The 15800-nt window shown below is 41.5% G+C and overlaps 1 protein-coding gene across 1 annotated transcript in view; it reads right to left on the bottom strand.

Moving 5' to 3' along the window:
• The window catches only part of NKAP (NFKB activating protein), a 19237-nt gene extending 6128 nt beyond the window's left edge, over positions 1-13109 (bottom strand). The window contains exons 1-7 of the mRNA XM_025372402.1: positions 12556-13109; positions 7849-7929; positions 5699-5769; positions 5374-5514; positions 3569-3632; positions 1301-1410; positions 1128-1203 (exon numbers count right to left, since the gene is read on the bottom strand). Of these exons, the coding sequence (XP_025228187.1) occupies positions 1128-1203; positions 1301-1410; positions 3569-3632; positions 5374-5514; positions 5699-5769; positions 7849-7929; positions 12556-12941 (929 nt within the window). The 5' untranslated portion in view covers positions 12942-13109. The remainder of the gene's footprint in view (positions 1-1127; positions 1204-1300; positions 1411-3568; positions 3633-5373; positions 5515-5698; positions 5770-7848; positions 7930-12555) is intronic.
• Positions 13110-15800: the final 2691 nt, after the last annotated feature.

Genomic DNA, 15800 nt, shown 5'->3' on the forward strand with positions numbered 1-15800 from the left:
AAAAAAAAAAAAAAAAAAAAAAAAAAAAAAAAAAAAAAAAATCCAAAGTAGGCTGAGTGTAGTGACTGATGCTTGTAATCTCAGCATTTTGGGAGGCTGAAGCAGGCAGATCACTTGAGGTCAGGAGTTCGAGACTATCCTGGCCAACATGGTGAAACCCCATCTCTACTAAAAATACAAAAATTAGCCCGGGCATGGTGGCAGGCGCCTGTAACCCTGGCTACTTGGGAGGCTGAGGCAGGAGAATCACTTGAACCTGGGAGGCGGAGGTTGCAGTGAGCGAAGATCATGCCACTGCACTCCAGTCTGGGCGACAGAGTGAAACTCAATCACGCCACTGTGCTTCAGCCTGGGAGACAGAGTGAGACACCATCTCAAAAAAACAAAACAAAACAAACAAACAAAAAATTCTAGGCCAGGTGTAGTGGCTCACACCTGTAATCCCAGCACTTTGGGAGGCTGAGGCAGGTGGATCATGAGGTCAGGAATTTGAAACCAGCCTGACCAACATGGTAAAACCTCGTCTCTACTGAAAATACAAAAAAATTAGCCGGGTGTGGTGGCGCATGCCTGTAATCCCAGTTGCTCAGGAGGCTGACGCAGGAGAATCACCTGAACCTGGGAGGCAGGGGTTACAGCGAGACAAGATCACGCCACTAAACTTCAGCCTGGGTGACAGAGCGAGACTCCGTCTCAAAAAAAGAAAAAAAAAATTCTGCTGGTAAAAAAAAAAATAAGAGAAAAAAAGGAATAAAAAATTCTGTGAGGATCAAAGAGAAATAGAAATCACACCTACTTGTGGAGGGGAAGTATTGGGAATCAGCATATGCATCTCCTTTTGAAAAGTGCTTCGAAGGATAGTAAGGATTTTAACAGGAAGAAACTGGGGATAAGGAAGAGAACAAAGGGCAGGGAAAAGAAGGGAAGGCATACTGGATGAAGAAATAAGCTGAACACTGCATAAAAGTTGCAAAGTACACATTAAGCATAGGGAATATTTAGTATGTCAAACTCAGCCAGAACCCGAAGTAGATATAAGGGAACAGAGTCAGATAAGCTTGGCAAGGTAAGTTAGAACCAGACTTTTTGGAAGGTACTTTAGATATTATAAACACACTGCTACTTACTTCAAAGGTTTATCATCTTGAGAGGTAAGTGTTTTTGGAGCCTCTGGGCCAATTAAATCTGAGGGTTCTTCAGCCTCTGCATGAAAGATATTAAGAAACACATTCACATTCTGACTAATTGGTTACTTTAATGTTTCATCTGTTCTGAGTTAAAGTCTATCAGAAGAACCTACTTGTTCGATCCTTCCAGGGATTTTCCAGAAACTCTTCTTGGGATTCTTTAGAGCTTGAATCACTGGACTCTTTTCTGCTCTTCTTAGACTTCTTTTTCTTATATTTCTTCCTATAGGGATTATAATTTGATGCAAATTCACTTAATCTTCCTATGTTAGAGGGCATCTTAATTTTTCTTTTCCTTTCTAAATTTTGAACTGGTAACTATATATCTTAATTTTTCAAGGCAAAGAAAGGTGACAATAAAATGATCTGAGTTCCCAGAGTATTCAAATTTGCAAGATAATTTTACTTAAAAAAATCTGCTTCTAACTTATCCTTGGAAACATAGCAAGACCTCGTCTCTATTAAAAAAAAAAAAAAAAAAGTAGCTGGGTGTGATGGCACACACACCTGTAGTCTAAGCTAATCAGGAGGCTGAGGAGGGAGGATCACTTGAGCCCAGGAGTTCAAGGCTGCAATGAGCTATGATTAGCCACTGCATTCCAGCCTGGGCAACAGAGGGAGACATTGTCTCTAAACAATTTTTAAAAAAACTATTCTTATTTAACCAAAACATCTTTTGCTATAAAAATTATCACTAAAGGAGGCTGGGTGTAGTGTTTCACCCCTGTAATCCCAGCACATTGGGAGGCTGAGGCGGGTAGGTCACTTGAGCCCAGGGGTTAGAAACTAGCCCTGGGCAACATGACAAAACTGTGTCCCTACAAAAAATATAAAAATTAGCCAGGTGTGGTGGCACACGTCTGTAGTCCCAGGTATGGGGAAGGTGGGGTCAGACGTGGGAGGATGGCTTGATCCTGGAAGGTTGAGGTTATAGTGAGCCGTGATCGTGCCACTGCACTCCAGCCTGGGTGACAGGGTGAGACACGGTCTCAAAAAAAAAAAAAAAAAATTCACTAAAGGGAATAATGAAATACAGTTCTGATGTTGTAGAAAGACAACAGAAATAAAACAGCCTAAAAAGTTCCAACAATTTGAACATTATGAAAAATTTTATGTGTAATGGATTAAAATGTCAAATATGTTTAAATCCTTGGGTTCATAAAACTTTTAAAAAATTCAATTCATTATTTGAAAAGTAATAAAACAAAAACAATCAAGCAATTATCCTGCTCTTACTATATAACTATATTTCAGGGTATCTAAATAGTTGATGAGGGTAAGTTTCTCTTAAAGAATTATTCGCCTAATAAACGAAGGATAAAGCTAGGATTACTATCATCATTTTACAACCCCTAATGAAATAATTGATCGAGATAATGACCATCAATGGTTGTTAATATGATAAAAAGAGACAACCAGACATTATTTGCCTACTGACAGTACACAGCACCACCTATGAAGTATTCTTGCCCCAAACTCAAATCTGAACCTTGTCAGGCCTCTAGACCTATCAATCTATTAGAAATACAGAGGACAGAACATGCCAAAAAAACCGTAAGAATACAGTCATTGCAATTTAGGGACATTATTTGGATCCTGATTGTAATAAACTACAGAAAAAACGGCTGAGAATTGAGGAATTATTATTAAATGTTTTAGGCACAATAGTAGCATTCTGGTTATGGGTTTTTTTTTTTTTTTTTAATATAGAGACAGGGTCTAGCTATGTTGCCCAGGCTGGTCTTGAATTCCTGGGCTCAAGCGATCCTCCTGCCTGGCCTCCCAAAGTGCAGGGATTACAGATATGTGCCACTGTGTCTGGCCAGTTTTTTGCTTTGTTTTGTTTTGTTTTGTTTTAAAGAATGCCTATCTTTTAGAGAAAGGTACTGAATTGCTTATGGATGGAATGATATCTGAGATTGGTTCCAAAATAAATGATGGATGGCAGATACTGACCATGAGTTGATAATTATTTAGACTGCATGACAGGTGCAGGAGGCATCATTATACTATTTTATATAATTTTATATACATTTGAAATTTTCTGGCCGGGTGTGGTGGCTCACACCTGTAATCCCAGCACTTTGGGAGGCCAAAGTGGGAGGATCACTTGAGGTCAGGAGTTTGAAACCAGCCTGGCCAACATGGTGAAATCCCATCTCTACTGAAAACACAAAAATTAGCCGGGCATGGTGGTGGGTGCCTACAATCCCAGCTACTTGGGAGGTTGAGACATGAGAATCGCTTGAACCTGGGAGGCAGAGGTTGCAGTGAGCCGAGATTGAACCACTGCACTCCAGCCTGAGCAACAGAGTGAGACTCTGTCTCCAAAAAAAAAAAAAAGAAAAGAAATTTTCCATAATAAAACTTAAAAAACTGACGATCTGTGTTTCTTCTTCTTTTCCTTTTTCTTGGCTTTCTTTGCTCTCCTTTTGTTATCTTCATCTGCAAATTAAAGCACATTACAATTAAGAAAAAATTTAACTCTAAAATTGTAGTACTTTTGAGTAGGTAACTACCCTACTGCTGTCCCATTTATTGTTACAAAGAAATTACCTCATTGAAACATTTATTGCTATTTGTCAGGAACTGTAGGAGGTACTGTGAACATAGAAATTAAAGTCACTAGGTATTTGGTGATATAGGGTATTATTATTAATTTTATTGTGTGAGATAGTGTGGTGGCTAAGTAGGAAAATGCCTCTTTATACGGGACACATACAGAAATATTTAGGGTGAAAGTGTGAGAATATTTGTAATTAACTTTGACTATCTCAGTGAAAAGCCCGTATTTGAAGCAAATATGTAAAAATACTAACAACTGCCAAATCTAGGTGATAAGTATATGGTATTAATTATACTATTCTCTTCGCTTTTCTGAATATTTAAATATTTTCATAATAAAAAGGGAAAGAAAACTATGTGTGTGTTGGAGGAGGGGAGAGAGAATACTTTCCCGGAGCACAGTCTAATGGAGGAGACAGGTAAAGAGATCAATACAATCTGGAGTGATAGAAGGAAGCTTGGGGAACCTGGACACACAGAGGAGTCTCAAAATCAGACTGATTTGGGGAGGGTGGCTGAGGAATGGTTGATAAGGAAAGGTGACTCTTAAAGTAGTTCTTTGATTACAAAAGTAACGCATGCCCATTGGTGCAATGAGTAAACCAAGCTGGATGGAGGGAGAGACTGGCATTGTAGGCAGAGGGCCTCTCTACCAAGTAACAATTAAGAGAAAGAACACGGAATACTGAGGAGACAGAAAGTAGTTTTCAGATTACAGAGGATGCTGCAAGAGAGTGTAACAGGGTATGTGTGATTAGAGAGAAGTGAGTCAGGGTCTGAACTTCACCCTGAAGGCTATGGAGTGCTATTGAAGGATTTTAAGTAGGTATTTCGTGATATAGGGTATTATTATTAATTTTATTGTATGAGATAGTCTTGTAGTTAAGTATTAAAAAATGCCTCTTTTTAAGGGATGCATACAGAAATATTTGAAAGTTCTGTCTTCCAGCATTGAGGAAGAGAAGTGACAGGGAGGGCCAGGAAACTTGGGCGATATCAGAGGACGGTGAATCTTTGTGTAATGTGTTAACCTCAGAGGAGTCACCTTCTGGTCAATCATCAGACAGGAGAGAGTACAAAAAAGAGACTTTTTGTGATGTACTACCGCAGATAGGGTGCCTTCCACAAATAGGCAGCCAGCATGAAGTAGGCACTTTATGGCATACCTTTTTGAAAACTGTACAGAGGTGCTCACTGGGCACGAGAATTAAACAAAAGAGCCCTTCCACTGGGCTGATGCAGCCCTGTAAGGCTTACTTTGGTACAGCCCAACCCCCTGACTTGGTCTGGCGCCATGTGCCTTGTAAAACTTTGCACAACCAATCCCAATACGGAGTCAGATTGCTTAGGTTTGAATCCAAACTGTGTGACCTTAGGGATAGTACTTGTAACCTGCTCTGTCTCCTTTTCTTCATCTATAAGATGTACCCTACAGTTATTGTATGGATTAAATGGCAATAATGAATATAAAGTGCTTATTGGGGTACCTGGCACAAGGTTAGCAAGTGTTCAAAAAATCTTCAGTATTATTATTGTTTCCAGGAACCTTCTTCTAAAATAAGTTTTAAGAAGTAAAACTAGTTTTGAAGCAAGGCTTAAAGAATGCTGTTGGCTTTCTTACCACTGGAGTCTGTTTCAGAATCAGAGTCACTGTCGCTATCTTCAGAATACTTCTTATGTTTTCTTTTCGATGATTTTTTCTTTCTCCTTTTCTTGGACCTTTCTTTTGAATGGCTAGACTTCTTCTTCTTCTTTTTTTCTTCTAAGAAAATACAAATAAAAAAGTTATATTCTAAAAAAGTATTTCTGAACATCAAAAGAAACAGACGATGGGCAATTTGAGTAAAAGCAAAGTCTAATGTTCAACTATTTACAAACTGATTTTTTAAAATTTCTCAATAAAATAGCTCTGTATTTAAAAAATACCTTTTTTTTTTTTTTAATACCTTCTGAAGTGGAAGCTGAAGTAGTGCTTTTCTTTGGCTCTTCATCCTCCACTGGTGTATGTTCATCAGAACTGAATTTAAATAAAATGGTTATAAGAATTAGGAAAGTGACGAGATATGGACCATGGAGTATAAAAATATGAACTCCAAATTTTTCAATAACAGCATTGATTGTCCAAGAACCATTAAAAGCAAGCGTTGGAGATCCTAAGGCAGAACTTGGGAATCAAAAAAAACAAAACAACAACAAAGCAAGCACTGAATTACTTTCGTAAACGTGCAGTTCAAGGGTCTACCATCTTTGTAAAAATAAAATAACTTATCATCTGCATACCACTTTAGAGTTTACAGAGTGCTATTTAAACAAAGCAGCATGGAGGATTTATATTTTCATAAGAAACTACAGGGAAAAAGTAGAGAAACAGGAACCATAGGAAAGATTAAAGAAACAGGATATAAGAAGGCTGAAGAAAGACTTTATAATTTTATTTTAATCATGTAAAAGACAAATGGTAAAGCAGTAACTGTTCTGTCTCCTCAGAACAAAAACCTAACAAACTACAGTCTAAAGAGATTTTGTTCTGTTGCAGAGAATTCTGAAAATGAGTATTATTTAAATTCTAGAATAGTTTAGAAAAGGAGTTTCCACATCATATAATATTTTCCTCTGAAGATTACACTTGGAGTAATTTAAATATCGTCTAGAAAATTATTTTGGCTAGGCGTGGTGGCCCCCGCCTGTAATCCCAGCACTTTGGGAAGCCGAGGTGGGCGGATCATGAGGTCTGGAGTTCAAGACCAGCCTGACCAACATGGTGAAACCCCATCTCTACTAAAAATACAAAAATCAGCCGGGCATGGTGGTGCGCACCTGTAATCCCAGGTACTCGGGAAGCTGAGGCAGGAGGATCACTTGAACCTGGGAGGCGGAGGTTGTGGTGAGCCGAGCCGAGATCGCACCCCTGCACTCCAGCCTGGGTGACAGAGTGAGACTGTGTCTCAAAAAAAAAAAAGAAGAAAGAAAGAAAACTATTTTTAGGGTTCCTTCCAACTGTAATTCAATGCATTCAGGTTCAAGCATTTTCTTTTTTTTTCCCTCTTAAATAGAGACGGGGTCTCGTTATTTGCCCAGGCTGGTCTTGAACTCCTGGGCTCAAGGAATCAACCTGCCTTGGCCTCCCAAAGTGCCGTGATTACAGATGTGAGCCACTGCACCTGGCCTCTTCAAGCATTTTCTAAAGGTATCTGTAAGAAAAAGTTTCAGATAATAATGCTTTATTATTCAGTCACAAATTACAGGTTTACCTGTCAAACACACATTGTCTCAACTCAACCTAAAGTTGGCACAGAAATAGAGAGGGAAGAAGAAACATATGAGTAGCATCAAAGAGAAAAGAAATAAGCAAAAAGAAAAAGCATTAAGCCTGCAGACAGTATTGGATATAGGAATATTAACCAAACAAAACCATACTGGTATATTCATTTTAAAAAATCTCTTTGCAGGCCGGGTGCAGTGGCTCACGCCTGTAATCCCAGCACTTTGGGAGGCCGAGGCAAGCGGATCACGAGGTCAGGAGTTCGAGACCAGCCTGGCCAACATGGCGAAACCACCGTCTCTACTAAAAGTACAAAAATTAGCCGGGTGTGGTGGCAGGCGCCTGTAATCCCAGCTATTCAGGAGGCTGAGGCAGGAGAATCACTTGAACCCAGGAGGCAGAGGTTGCAGTGAGCTGAGACTGCACCATTTCACTCCAGTCTGGGCGACAGAGCAAGACTCCATTTCAAAAACACAAAAACAAAAACAAAAACAAAAAACTCTTTGTAATGCTAATATCTGGCATGCAATCTGCCACTGAGTTAGTTGAGAAAAAATAATTCAAAATAATGTGTATTATTTAACAATGAACCCTTCTATTAATAGAAAATTTATACTTCACGAATTATTTTAGATTATGCTAAAATCTACTAGCAACATGTTTTAATCTTTAGATATGTTCTATGTTTTTAAAACGTAAGGGGTAGATGAATATAAATCACAAGAAAGAAAAATGTGAGATATATTTAAAGTTCTTCACTTAAACATTTTGATAATAGATTCAGGATTTAAACACATATTATAACATTTAAAAATATATTTTTTAACCACTTACTCTGGTTCAGGATTCTTTGGAGAAAGTCCCCATACTTCAGGAGCTCCCAGTTCTCCAATTCTCTCTCTCTCACTTAATCTCCTAGCAGATAAAGATATGTAAATTATAACTCAATGGCTGAGTTGTTTCCTAAATATATAATCAAATTCAACAGGAGTCTAGTTAAGCCTTTTTTCCCCTTGTATTTTAAACATGAATAAAAACTTGGTTTAAATGTAAACTCATCACTTAAGTCTGATGTTCTGATGATACTATCAAATGGTACAGACTATAGAAATGATGGCCTGGGAGACTGTCAAGTGCATCCATTCTGCTGAATGCATGACACAGCTCTTAATTGCTCATTTCATCATCTGTAATATGTGACAGAAACAGTTTCACATTTGTAAGTAACTTCATTTGTTTACAGATTTATGAAAGGTGAAGAGAAGTCTCTTTTGATTTGGTCCAACCTTCAGTTTTCAGAAACCGAGGAATTAATGAAGAAAATAAAAATGGCCGGGCGCGGTGGCTCAAGCCTGTAATCCCAGCACTTTGGGAGGCCGAGACGGGTGGATCACGAGGTCAGAAGATCGAGACCATCCTGGCGAACACGGTGAAACCCCGTCTCTACTAAAAAATATAAAAAACTAGCCGGGCGAGATGGCGGGCGCCTGTAGTCCCAGTTACTTGGGAGGCTGAGGCAGGAGAATGGCGTAAACCCGGGAGGCGGAGCTTGCAGTGAGCTGAGATCCGGCCACTGCACTCCAGCCCGGGCTACAGAGCGAGACTCCGTCTCAAAAAAAAAAAAAAAAAAAAAAAAAAAAAAAAAAAAAAAAAAAGAAAATAAAAATGATGCATTAGACGTAGAAAACAACTGAAGTTCTGAAAATGAAAGAAAAGTTTTTATTTTATTTTATTATTTATTTTTTTAGACGGAGTCTTGCTCTGTTGCCTAGGCTGGAGTGCAGTGGCACGATCTTGGCTTACTGCAACCTCCACCTCCTGGGTTCAATTCAATCAGGTGATCCACCTCAGGTGCTGGGATTACAGGTGTGAGCCACCACACCCAGCCTGAAAGAAAAGTGTTTTATTTTTTGTAGAGATGAGGTCTTGTGGCCCGGCACAGTGGCACATGCCTGTAATCCCAGCACTTTGGGAGGCTGAGGTGGGCGGATCGCTTGAGATTAGGAGTTCAAGACCAGCCTGGCCAACATGGTGAAACCCCGTCTCTACTAAAAATAGAAAAATTAGCCAGTTGTGGTGGCGCATGCCTATAATCCCTGCTACTAGGGAGACTGAGGCAGGAGAATCACTTAAACCCAGGAGGCGGAAGTTTCAGTGAGCCAAGATCGCGCCACTGCACTCTAACCTGGAAGACAGAGCGAGACTCCGTCTCAAAAAAAAAAAAAAAAAAGAAAAAGAGGTCTTGCTTTGTTGCCCAGGTTGATCTTGAACTCCTGGCCTCAAGCAATCCTCTTGCCTCAGCCTCCCAAAGTGTTGGGATCAGAGGCATGAGCCACTGCACCTAGTCAAAAAGTTTCATTTAACAAAAAATGTACTTGGGGCTGGGCGTGGTGGCTCACGCCTGTAAACCCAACACTTTGGGAGGCCGAGGCAGGTGGATCACCTGAGGTCAGGAGTTCAAGACCAGCCTGGCCAACACGGTAAAACCCTGTCTCTACTAAAAATACAAAAATTAGCTGGATGCGGTGGCGTGCGCCTGTAGTTCCAGCTATTCAGAAGGCTGAGGCTGGAGAATCCCTTGAACGCCGGAGGTGGAGGTTGCAGTGAGCCGAGGTCACGCCACTGCATGTGATAGCCTGGGTGATAGAGCAAGACTCTTATCTTGAAATAAAAATCCAAAAAAAACACACAAAAAAACTATACTCAATGAGATACAAGGTTTGTTCCCTCTCTGTTTTCCTTTTAGTTCCTTTTTGGAAAAGGACTGCATTTTGTATCTATTTTTTGAAGGATAATTTATTTCTAAAATTTGTTTCTTCCTTTGTTTTATGCCTGTGGTTTCTTGTTCTAATTTTTGTTATTCCTCATAAACTAAAAAAACAAAACAAAACAAAGACTAAGGCTCATTCTCTCAAAGTTTAGCTGCTTGTGACTCCATTTGTTTTTAAAAATCCTTACAAAATAAATATAATTGGAATGAGTGTTTGAATAAATTGTTTTTGCTTCCTTAACCAGGGGAAAAGGTATTATAACTATGCAGAGTCAGACTGAGAGTGTTTCTCACCTGAAGTAACAGACAATTTAAAAGGTAACATACTTATAGCCGTACTTGGAATTTATGAATTATGGGGGGAAGAATGCCTACCAAACTGTAAACAGTAGGAAGTCCTGTTGTCACCTGGTTTCATCTGTAATGTTAAGATAAATTATTGGCTGGGCCCAGCACTTTGGGAGGCTGAGGTGGGTAGATCACCTGAGGTCAGGAGTTCGAGACCAGCCTGGCCAACATGGCGAAACCCCGTCTCTACTAAAAACACAAAAATTAGCTGGGTGTGGTGGTGCATGCCTATAATCCCAGCTATTCAGGAGATTGAGGCAGAAGAATCACTTGAACCCAGGAGGCAGAGGCTGCAGTGAGCCGAGATTGCGCCACTGCATTCCAGCCTGGGAGACAGAGCGAGACTCCATCTCAAAAAAAAAAAAAAAAAAAAAGATAAATTATTTTCTAAATGTACATATGCAAGTTTCATCCAGGCAGTTCTGACATCTTTTGGTGAGGATTCTCCAAGAAGAAACCATTTACTTTTTGACTGACATAGCCTGTGGGTATGTTTCTGAAAAATTTAACTTGGAGAGATGGGTCTCTAACCTAACTCAGGACTGTTTTTACTCCTATGCAAGAAACATTAATTACACTTATGGAATAGTTACTATGTTCCAGGCACTTAATTATTAAAATCCCAAAATCTGTAGTACTTATTTTATCCCCTTTTTAATGATGAAGAAATGGAACCCAGAGAGGTTAAGTAACTTGACCAAGGTCACACAGCTATTAAGTGGCAAATAAGGGCTTCATACTCAGTCTGATTCTGGAGTTTGTCCTTTCCTTTCTTTCTTCCTTTTCTTCTCTTTGGTTTTTTTTTTTTTTTTTTTTTTTTTTTTGTTTTTTTTTTTTTTTTTTTTTTTTTTTGAGACAGGATCTCCCTCTGTCACAGAAGCTGGAGTGCAGTGGTGAGATCATGGCTCACTGAAGCCTTGACCTCTCCAGCTAAAGTGATCCTCCCACTTCAGCATCCCCAGTACCTGATATCACAAGCACATGCCACCTTGCCCAGTTAATTTTTAAAACACTTTTTGTAGAGACAGGGTACCCTTTATTGCCCAGGCTGGTCTTGAACTCCTGGATTCAAGTGATCCTCATGCCTTGGCCTCCTAAAGTGTTGGGATTACAGGCATGAGCCTCTGTGCCCGGCCAAAAATGCACAGTTTTAAGGAGAAAGGAAAAGGCTCATAATTATTGTTGTGTAAGTCTTAATATCTTACGTTTATTGTTAAATTATGTGTCAGGCACTGTACTAAGTTATTTACGTGCACTTATATGTTTAAAAGATGAGAAACTTAGAAATATTACAGGAATTGAGAGGTAAGTTAAAGTTCCAACAGCTGGGAGATGTCTTGATTCTTTTTCTTTCGGCAGTGGGAGGTAATAAAGTATAGTGATGAAAAGGACAGGTTCAGCGGGGCATGTGGGGCATACCTGTAATCCCAGCACTTTGGGAGGCCAAAGTGGGAGGATCACTTGAGACCAGGAGTTCCATACCAGCCTGGGCAACATGGTGAAACCGTCTCTACCAAAAAATATAAAAATAAGCCGGGTGTGGTGGTGCGCACCTATAGTGCCAGCTATGAGGGAGGCAGAGGTGGGAGGATCACTTGAGCCCAAGAAAGTGGAGGCTGCAGTGAGCCAAGACTGCACCACTGCACTCCAGCCTGGGCGACAGGGCTAGACCCTGCCTCTAAAACAAAACAAAACAATCCCCAAGCTATGCATTTTTCTACTCCAATACTCACTTTCATTAGAGATCGTCTCATTCTGGCGTCATTTTTCGACGTCAAGACTGAGACCACTTAACAAGACCTTCCTCAAGTTGGGGTCATCTATAGCTTATCAGATCACTTTTCCTACATGCATCTAATTGTCTTGTCTGAGGGAAAGGTTTATTTCCTCTCCAACTTAAACCCTTGATTTCATCCCTTCCTAATTCCCCACAAAACATTTCTACATACATATCCTGTTATCTCAGACCTGTGAGTTCCTTCATTCAACAAGCAATGGTTGAGCGCCTATAAAGTATTAGGCACTTAGAATTCTGTGATCAGAATTCTCCTCCGTTCACTGGCTCCTCCTTTCCATGAGCTCAGTCTAGTGGTGAATACAAATATATTCACGAATGATAATGACACCACCAGGTAAATGCTACAATTCTGGTAGGTATGAGGCTCTCGGCAATATTCGCTAACAAGACAGGAGGTAGAAGGGGGTAGCGGGAGACCAGGGCACTATATGAAGGGGCCTGAGGGTAAGGGAAAATGAAAAGGACGAATAAAGGGTTGTCGTGGGTGGATTAAAGAAAGGGATGAAAATGGGCGCAAGGCAAGCAGAGTGAGCGAAATGCGAATGGTCAGAAGCGGAATGAATGATAGATCGGACTCTAAAGGCACGTAGGCTCGTACAAGAGAAAGTGCGGCCGTCTCACTCACTTCTGCCGCAGGCTCTCCTCCCTCTCCTTGTCGAGGAGGCTAGGCCAAGGCTTGTCGCTCCCGTAGGGGCGCGAGTAGCTGCCATAATAGACTGACGAGGAGGCAGAAGCGAAGGGGATGCCCCGGGGTGCAGAGGGCCGCTCTCGAGAACGCGACCGGGAGCGTGAGCGGTAGGACTGGTTGCGGGAGCCTTGGCTGAGGCCACCCAACTGATGGCTGAGTCCATTCCGGTCCCCGGACCGAGAGCAAGAGTGCGAGCGAGAGCGGCGGCCCCGCGGGGAGCGGGCAGATTTGCTGGGCTTCGGACTCTTGGACGAACTGCGACGTCTTCCCCCCGAGCCCGAGGCCTCCCTATCCGGGGTGCGCGAGCCGGACACCGGAGCCATTGCTACTGGGGGTCCCCAGCAGCAGTGGGAGAAGGTGGCGCTCTCGCGAGCCTAGGAAGATAATCTGTTGCCTTGGTTCCCGGGACCTGCCGCTGCGGAACAGCCCAAATCTGAGGAAACCTTGGAAACAGTTCTGGGTACGTTTGCAAAAGCCTTCCCCGGATCTAGGCGGTCGTAGCCGACAGGAAGCGATGTGTGTATCAATATAAATAAGCCGGTGGGGCAACTAGATTGCATACATCCTTCCAGTTCCGAGTGAGGTTCCTCAAGTCTAAGCAAGAGACCAAGTCCTTTCTCAGCCTTGAATTTGAAACACTTGAAGGGAAGTATATATTTCACTGAATATATATTTCAAACACAATATACCGTATACATTTCACTGAGTGGCCGTATGAACAACACAGTTAATTCTGCTTGTGTTTCATGTGCTTTCTGTATGCATTCGTATGTAAATGTGTGTGTGTGTGTATGTCATGTATGAAAGTATGAATGTATATTTTCTTTTTCTTTCCAATCCCAAGCAAATAAGGAGGGTTTTTCGCGACTGGGGATGAGCTATGATGTCTAAGCCCCATATTGCCGTGTTAGCTTAGAGGGCGCAAATTTTGTTAATGGCTCGCGCCTGATAAACTCCAATTAAGTTTCCCGCCTAGAGAAAAACTGTATACTTATCCCCTAGCCACCCGTCTTCACCAACGTGCCCCAGCAAAAGGAGTTTTTTTTTTTTTTTTTCTTGAGACTAGAACTCACTCTGCTCACTCTGTCGCCCAGGATGGAGTACAGTGGCAAGATCTCGGCTCCCTGAAACCTCTGCCTCCCGGGCTCAAGCGATCCTCCCACCTCCGCCTCCTGAGTCGCTGGGACTACAGGCGCGTACGACACCAAGTCTGGCTAATTTTTTTTTTTTTTTTTTTTTTTGAGGGGGATTGGGGAGAGACAGGGTTTCATCTTGTTGCCCAGGCTGGTCTCGAACTCTTGGGCTCAAGTGATCCGCCAGCCTCGGCATCCCAAAGTGCTGGGATTATAGGCGTGAGCCACCGCGTCTGGCCTGTATTTTTTTTTTTCTCCAAAAAGTGTCATTTTGTTTTTTATTTTTATTTTTTATTTTTGAGACGGGCTCACTCTGTCACCCAGGCTGGAGTGCAGTGGCATATCTCGGCTCACTGCAACCTGTGCCTCCCAGGTTCAAGTGATTCTCCTGTCTCAGTCTCCTGAGTACCTGGGATTACAGACATGTGCCATCACGTGCAGCTAACTTTTTATTATTTTTAAAAGTGTACAAATCTATAGGATACATGTGAAATTTTGTTACATGTATATAATGTGTAGTGATGATGTCAGGGTAACCTCCGCCTCCGCCTCCCGGGTTCAAGCGATCTTCCCACCTCAGCCTCCCAAGTAGCGGGGACAACAGGCACATGCCACTATGCCTGGCTAAGTTTTGATATTTTTGGTAGAGATAAGGTTTCGCCAGGTTGCCCAGGGGGTTTGGAACCCCTGAGCTCAAGTGATCCACCCGCCTCGGCCTCCCAAAGTGCTGGGATCACAGGTGTGAGCCACCACACCCGACCTGATCCATTCTTTACAGGAATTAAACCATTTGTGTGTTATGGGATATGGAGGTATTCAGCTTCCATTCACTATTCCTCTTCAAAGTCTGAGACTCTGGAACTGTCTGGGCAGGTGCATGGCTGACACCCAGAGGACTGAGGCAGATATCTGGGTTGTGGAAATGGAATTTAAGGAGTGGCTGTTAGGGGGACTCTTGTAGTTTGTGTCCATTTGAATTTGAGGATGCTTTCCAATTATGCCAACAATTGTTTTAGAGACTGTGAGATTAAAACAAAGTTTTTAAACACTAACCCCTTTTGAAAGAATTTACAGGATCAAAACCCGAACCACATAATTTCTAAAAAGAATTATCTTTTAGAATACTTCTTAGTCAATACAGACCTGTGATCCCTGATAACTTTACTGGGGTGCTGGCTTTGCCAGTTCCTCTAACACCTCACTTATCAGCATTTCTTCTCTGATAATAAATTGCTGCTACTTCTACAGGAAGAAATTTGATGATATTAGGCCTCTAAATATGGAAAATTTCACACTCTTGGGTCAGCCTATTTGAATCTCACATTGAAAAGACTGTCATAAATGGAGAATTGTTTCTAATTTGACTCCACTAGGAGGAGCTGTGTCTACCAACAGGTAGAAATATGGCTGGAACTTACAGGTGTGTTCTGAGGACCAAAAGCACAGGTTAAATAAGTGATGTGACCATTCTAGGATATATTCAAGCTAAAGATCATGTGTGCTCATGTGCACACAAAAGATAGAGGAAACACTGAATGAAGCAGAGCTCAGTGCTAGACATGGATGGAGAATTTGAGTGCTCTACTGCCCACTGGGTCCCTAGGGGACTAGGATGTTAGCCAGGGGGCAAGGCCACCCCAAAACTTGGCCAAACAACTGATATCCTAAAGTGCAGCCAATAATGACAAACTAGACACAATATTTGTGTCACAGATTCCAAATACAATTGAACAGCTTCCAGTTTGCATCTATGTGAGAAGGGGCAAAAAAGGGAAAGAGGGTTGATTAAGAGAGAAGTAAGATATAACCCTCTGTTCCTGTGTTGCTTAACTCCAATTAACTGACATTCCTTATTTGCAGTATCTAGAGTACAAAATTTTGGTGCTGATAGTGAAAAATCAACGTGCCACACATTCGCTATTCCTGTAAGGGCAAATGTTAAATATGGGACTGTGGCATTTGATTCCCTCATGCTCCCTGCTTCTTTTCCTCCTCCTTCTCTTCTGTCCCTTCGCCCTCTCTTCCTCTAGCTTTAAAAATGAAAGAACA

Source organism: Theropithecus gelada, chromosome X (genome assembly GCF_003255815.1).
Source record: "Theropithecus gelada isolate Dixy chromosome X, Tgel_1.0, whole genome shotgun sequence".
In the NCBI taxonomy this organism is placed as follows: Eukaryota; Metazoa; Chordata; class Mammalia; order Primates; family Cercopithecidae; genus Theropithecus; species Theropithecus gelada.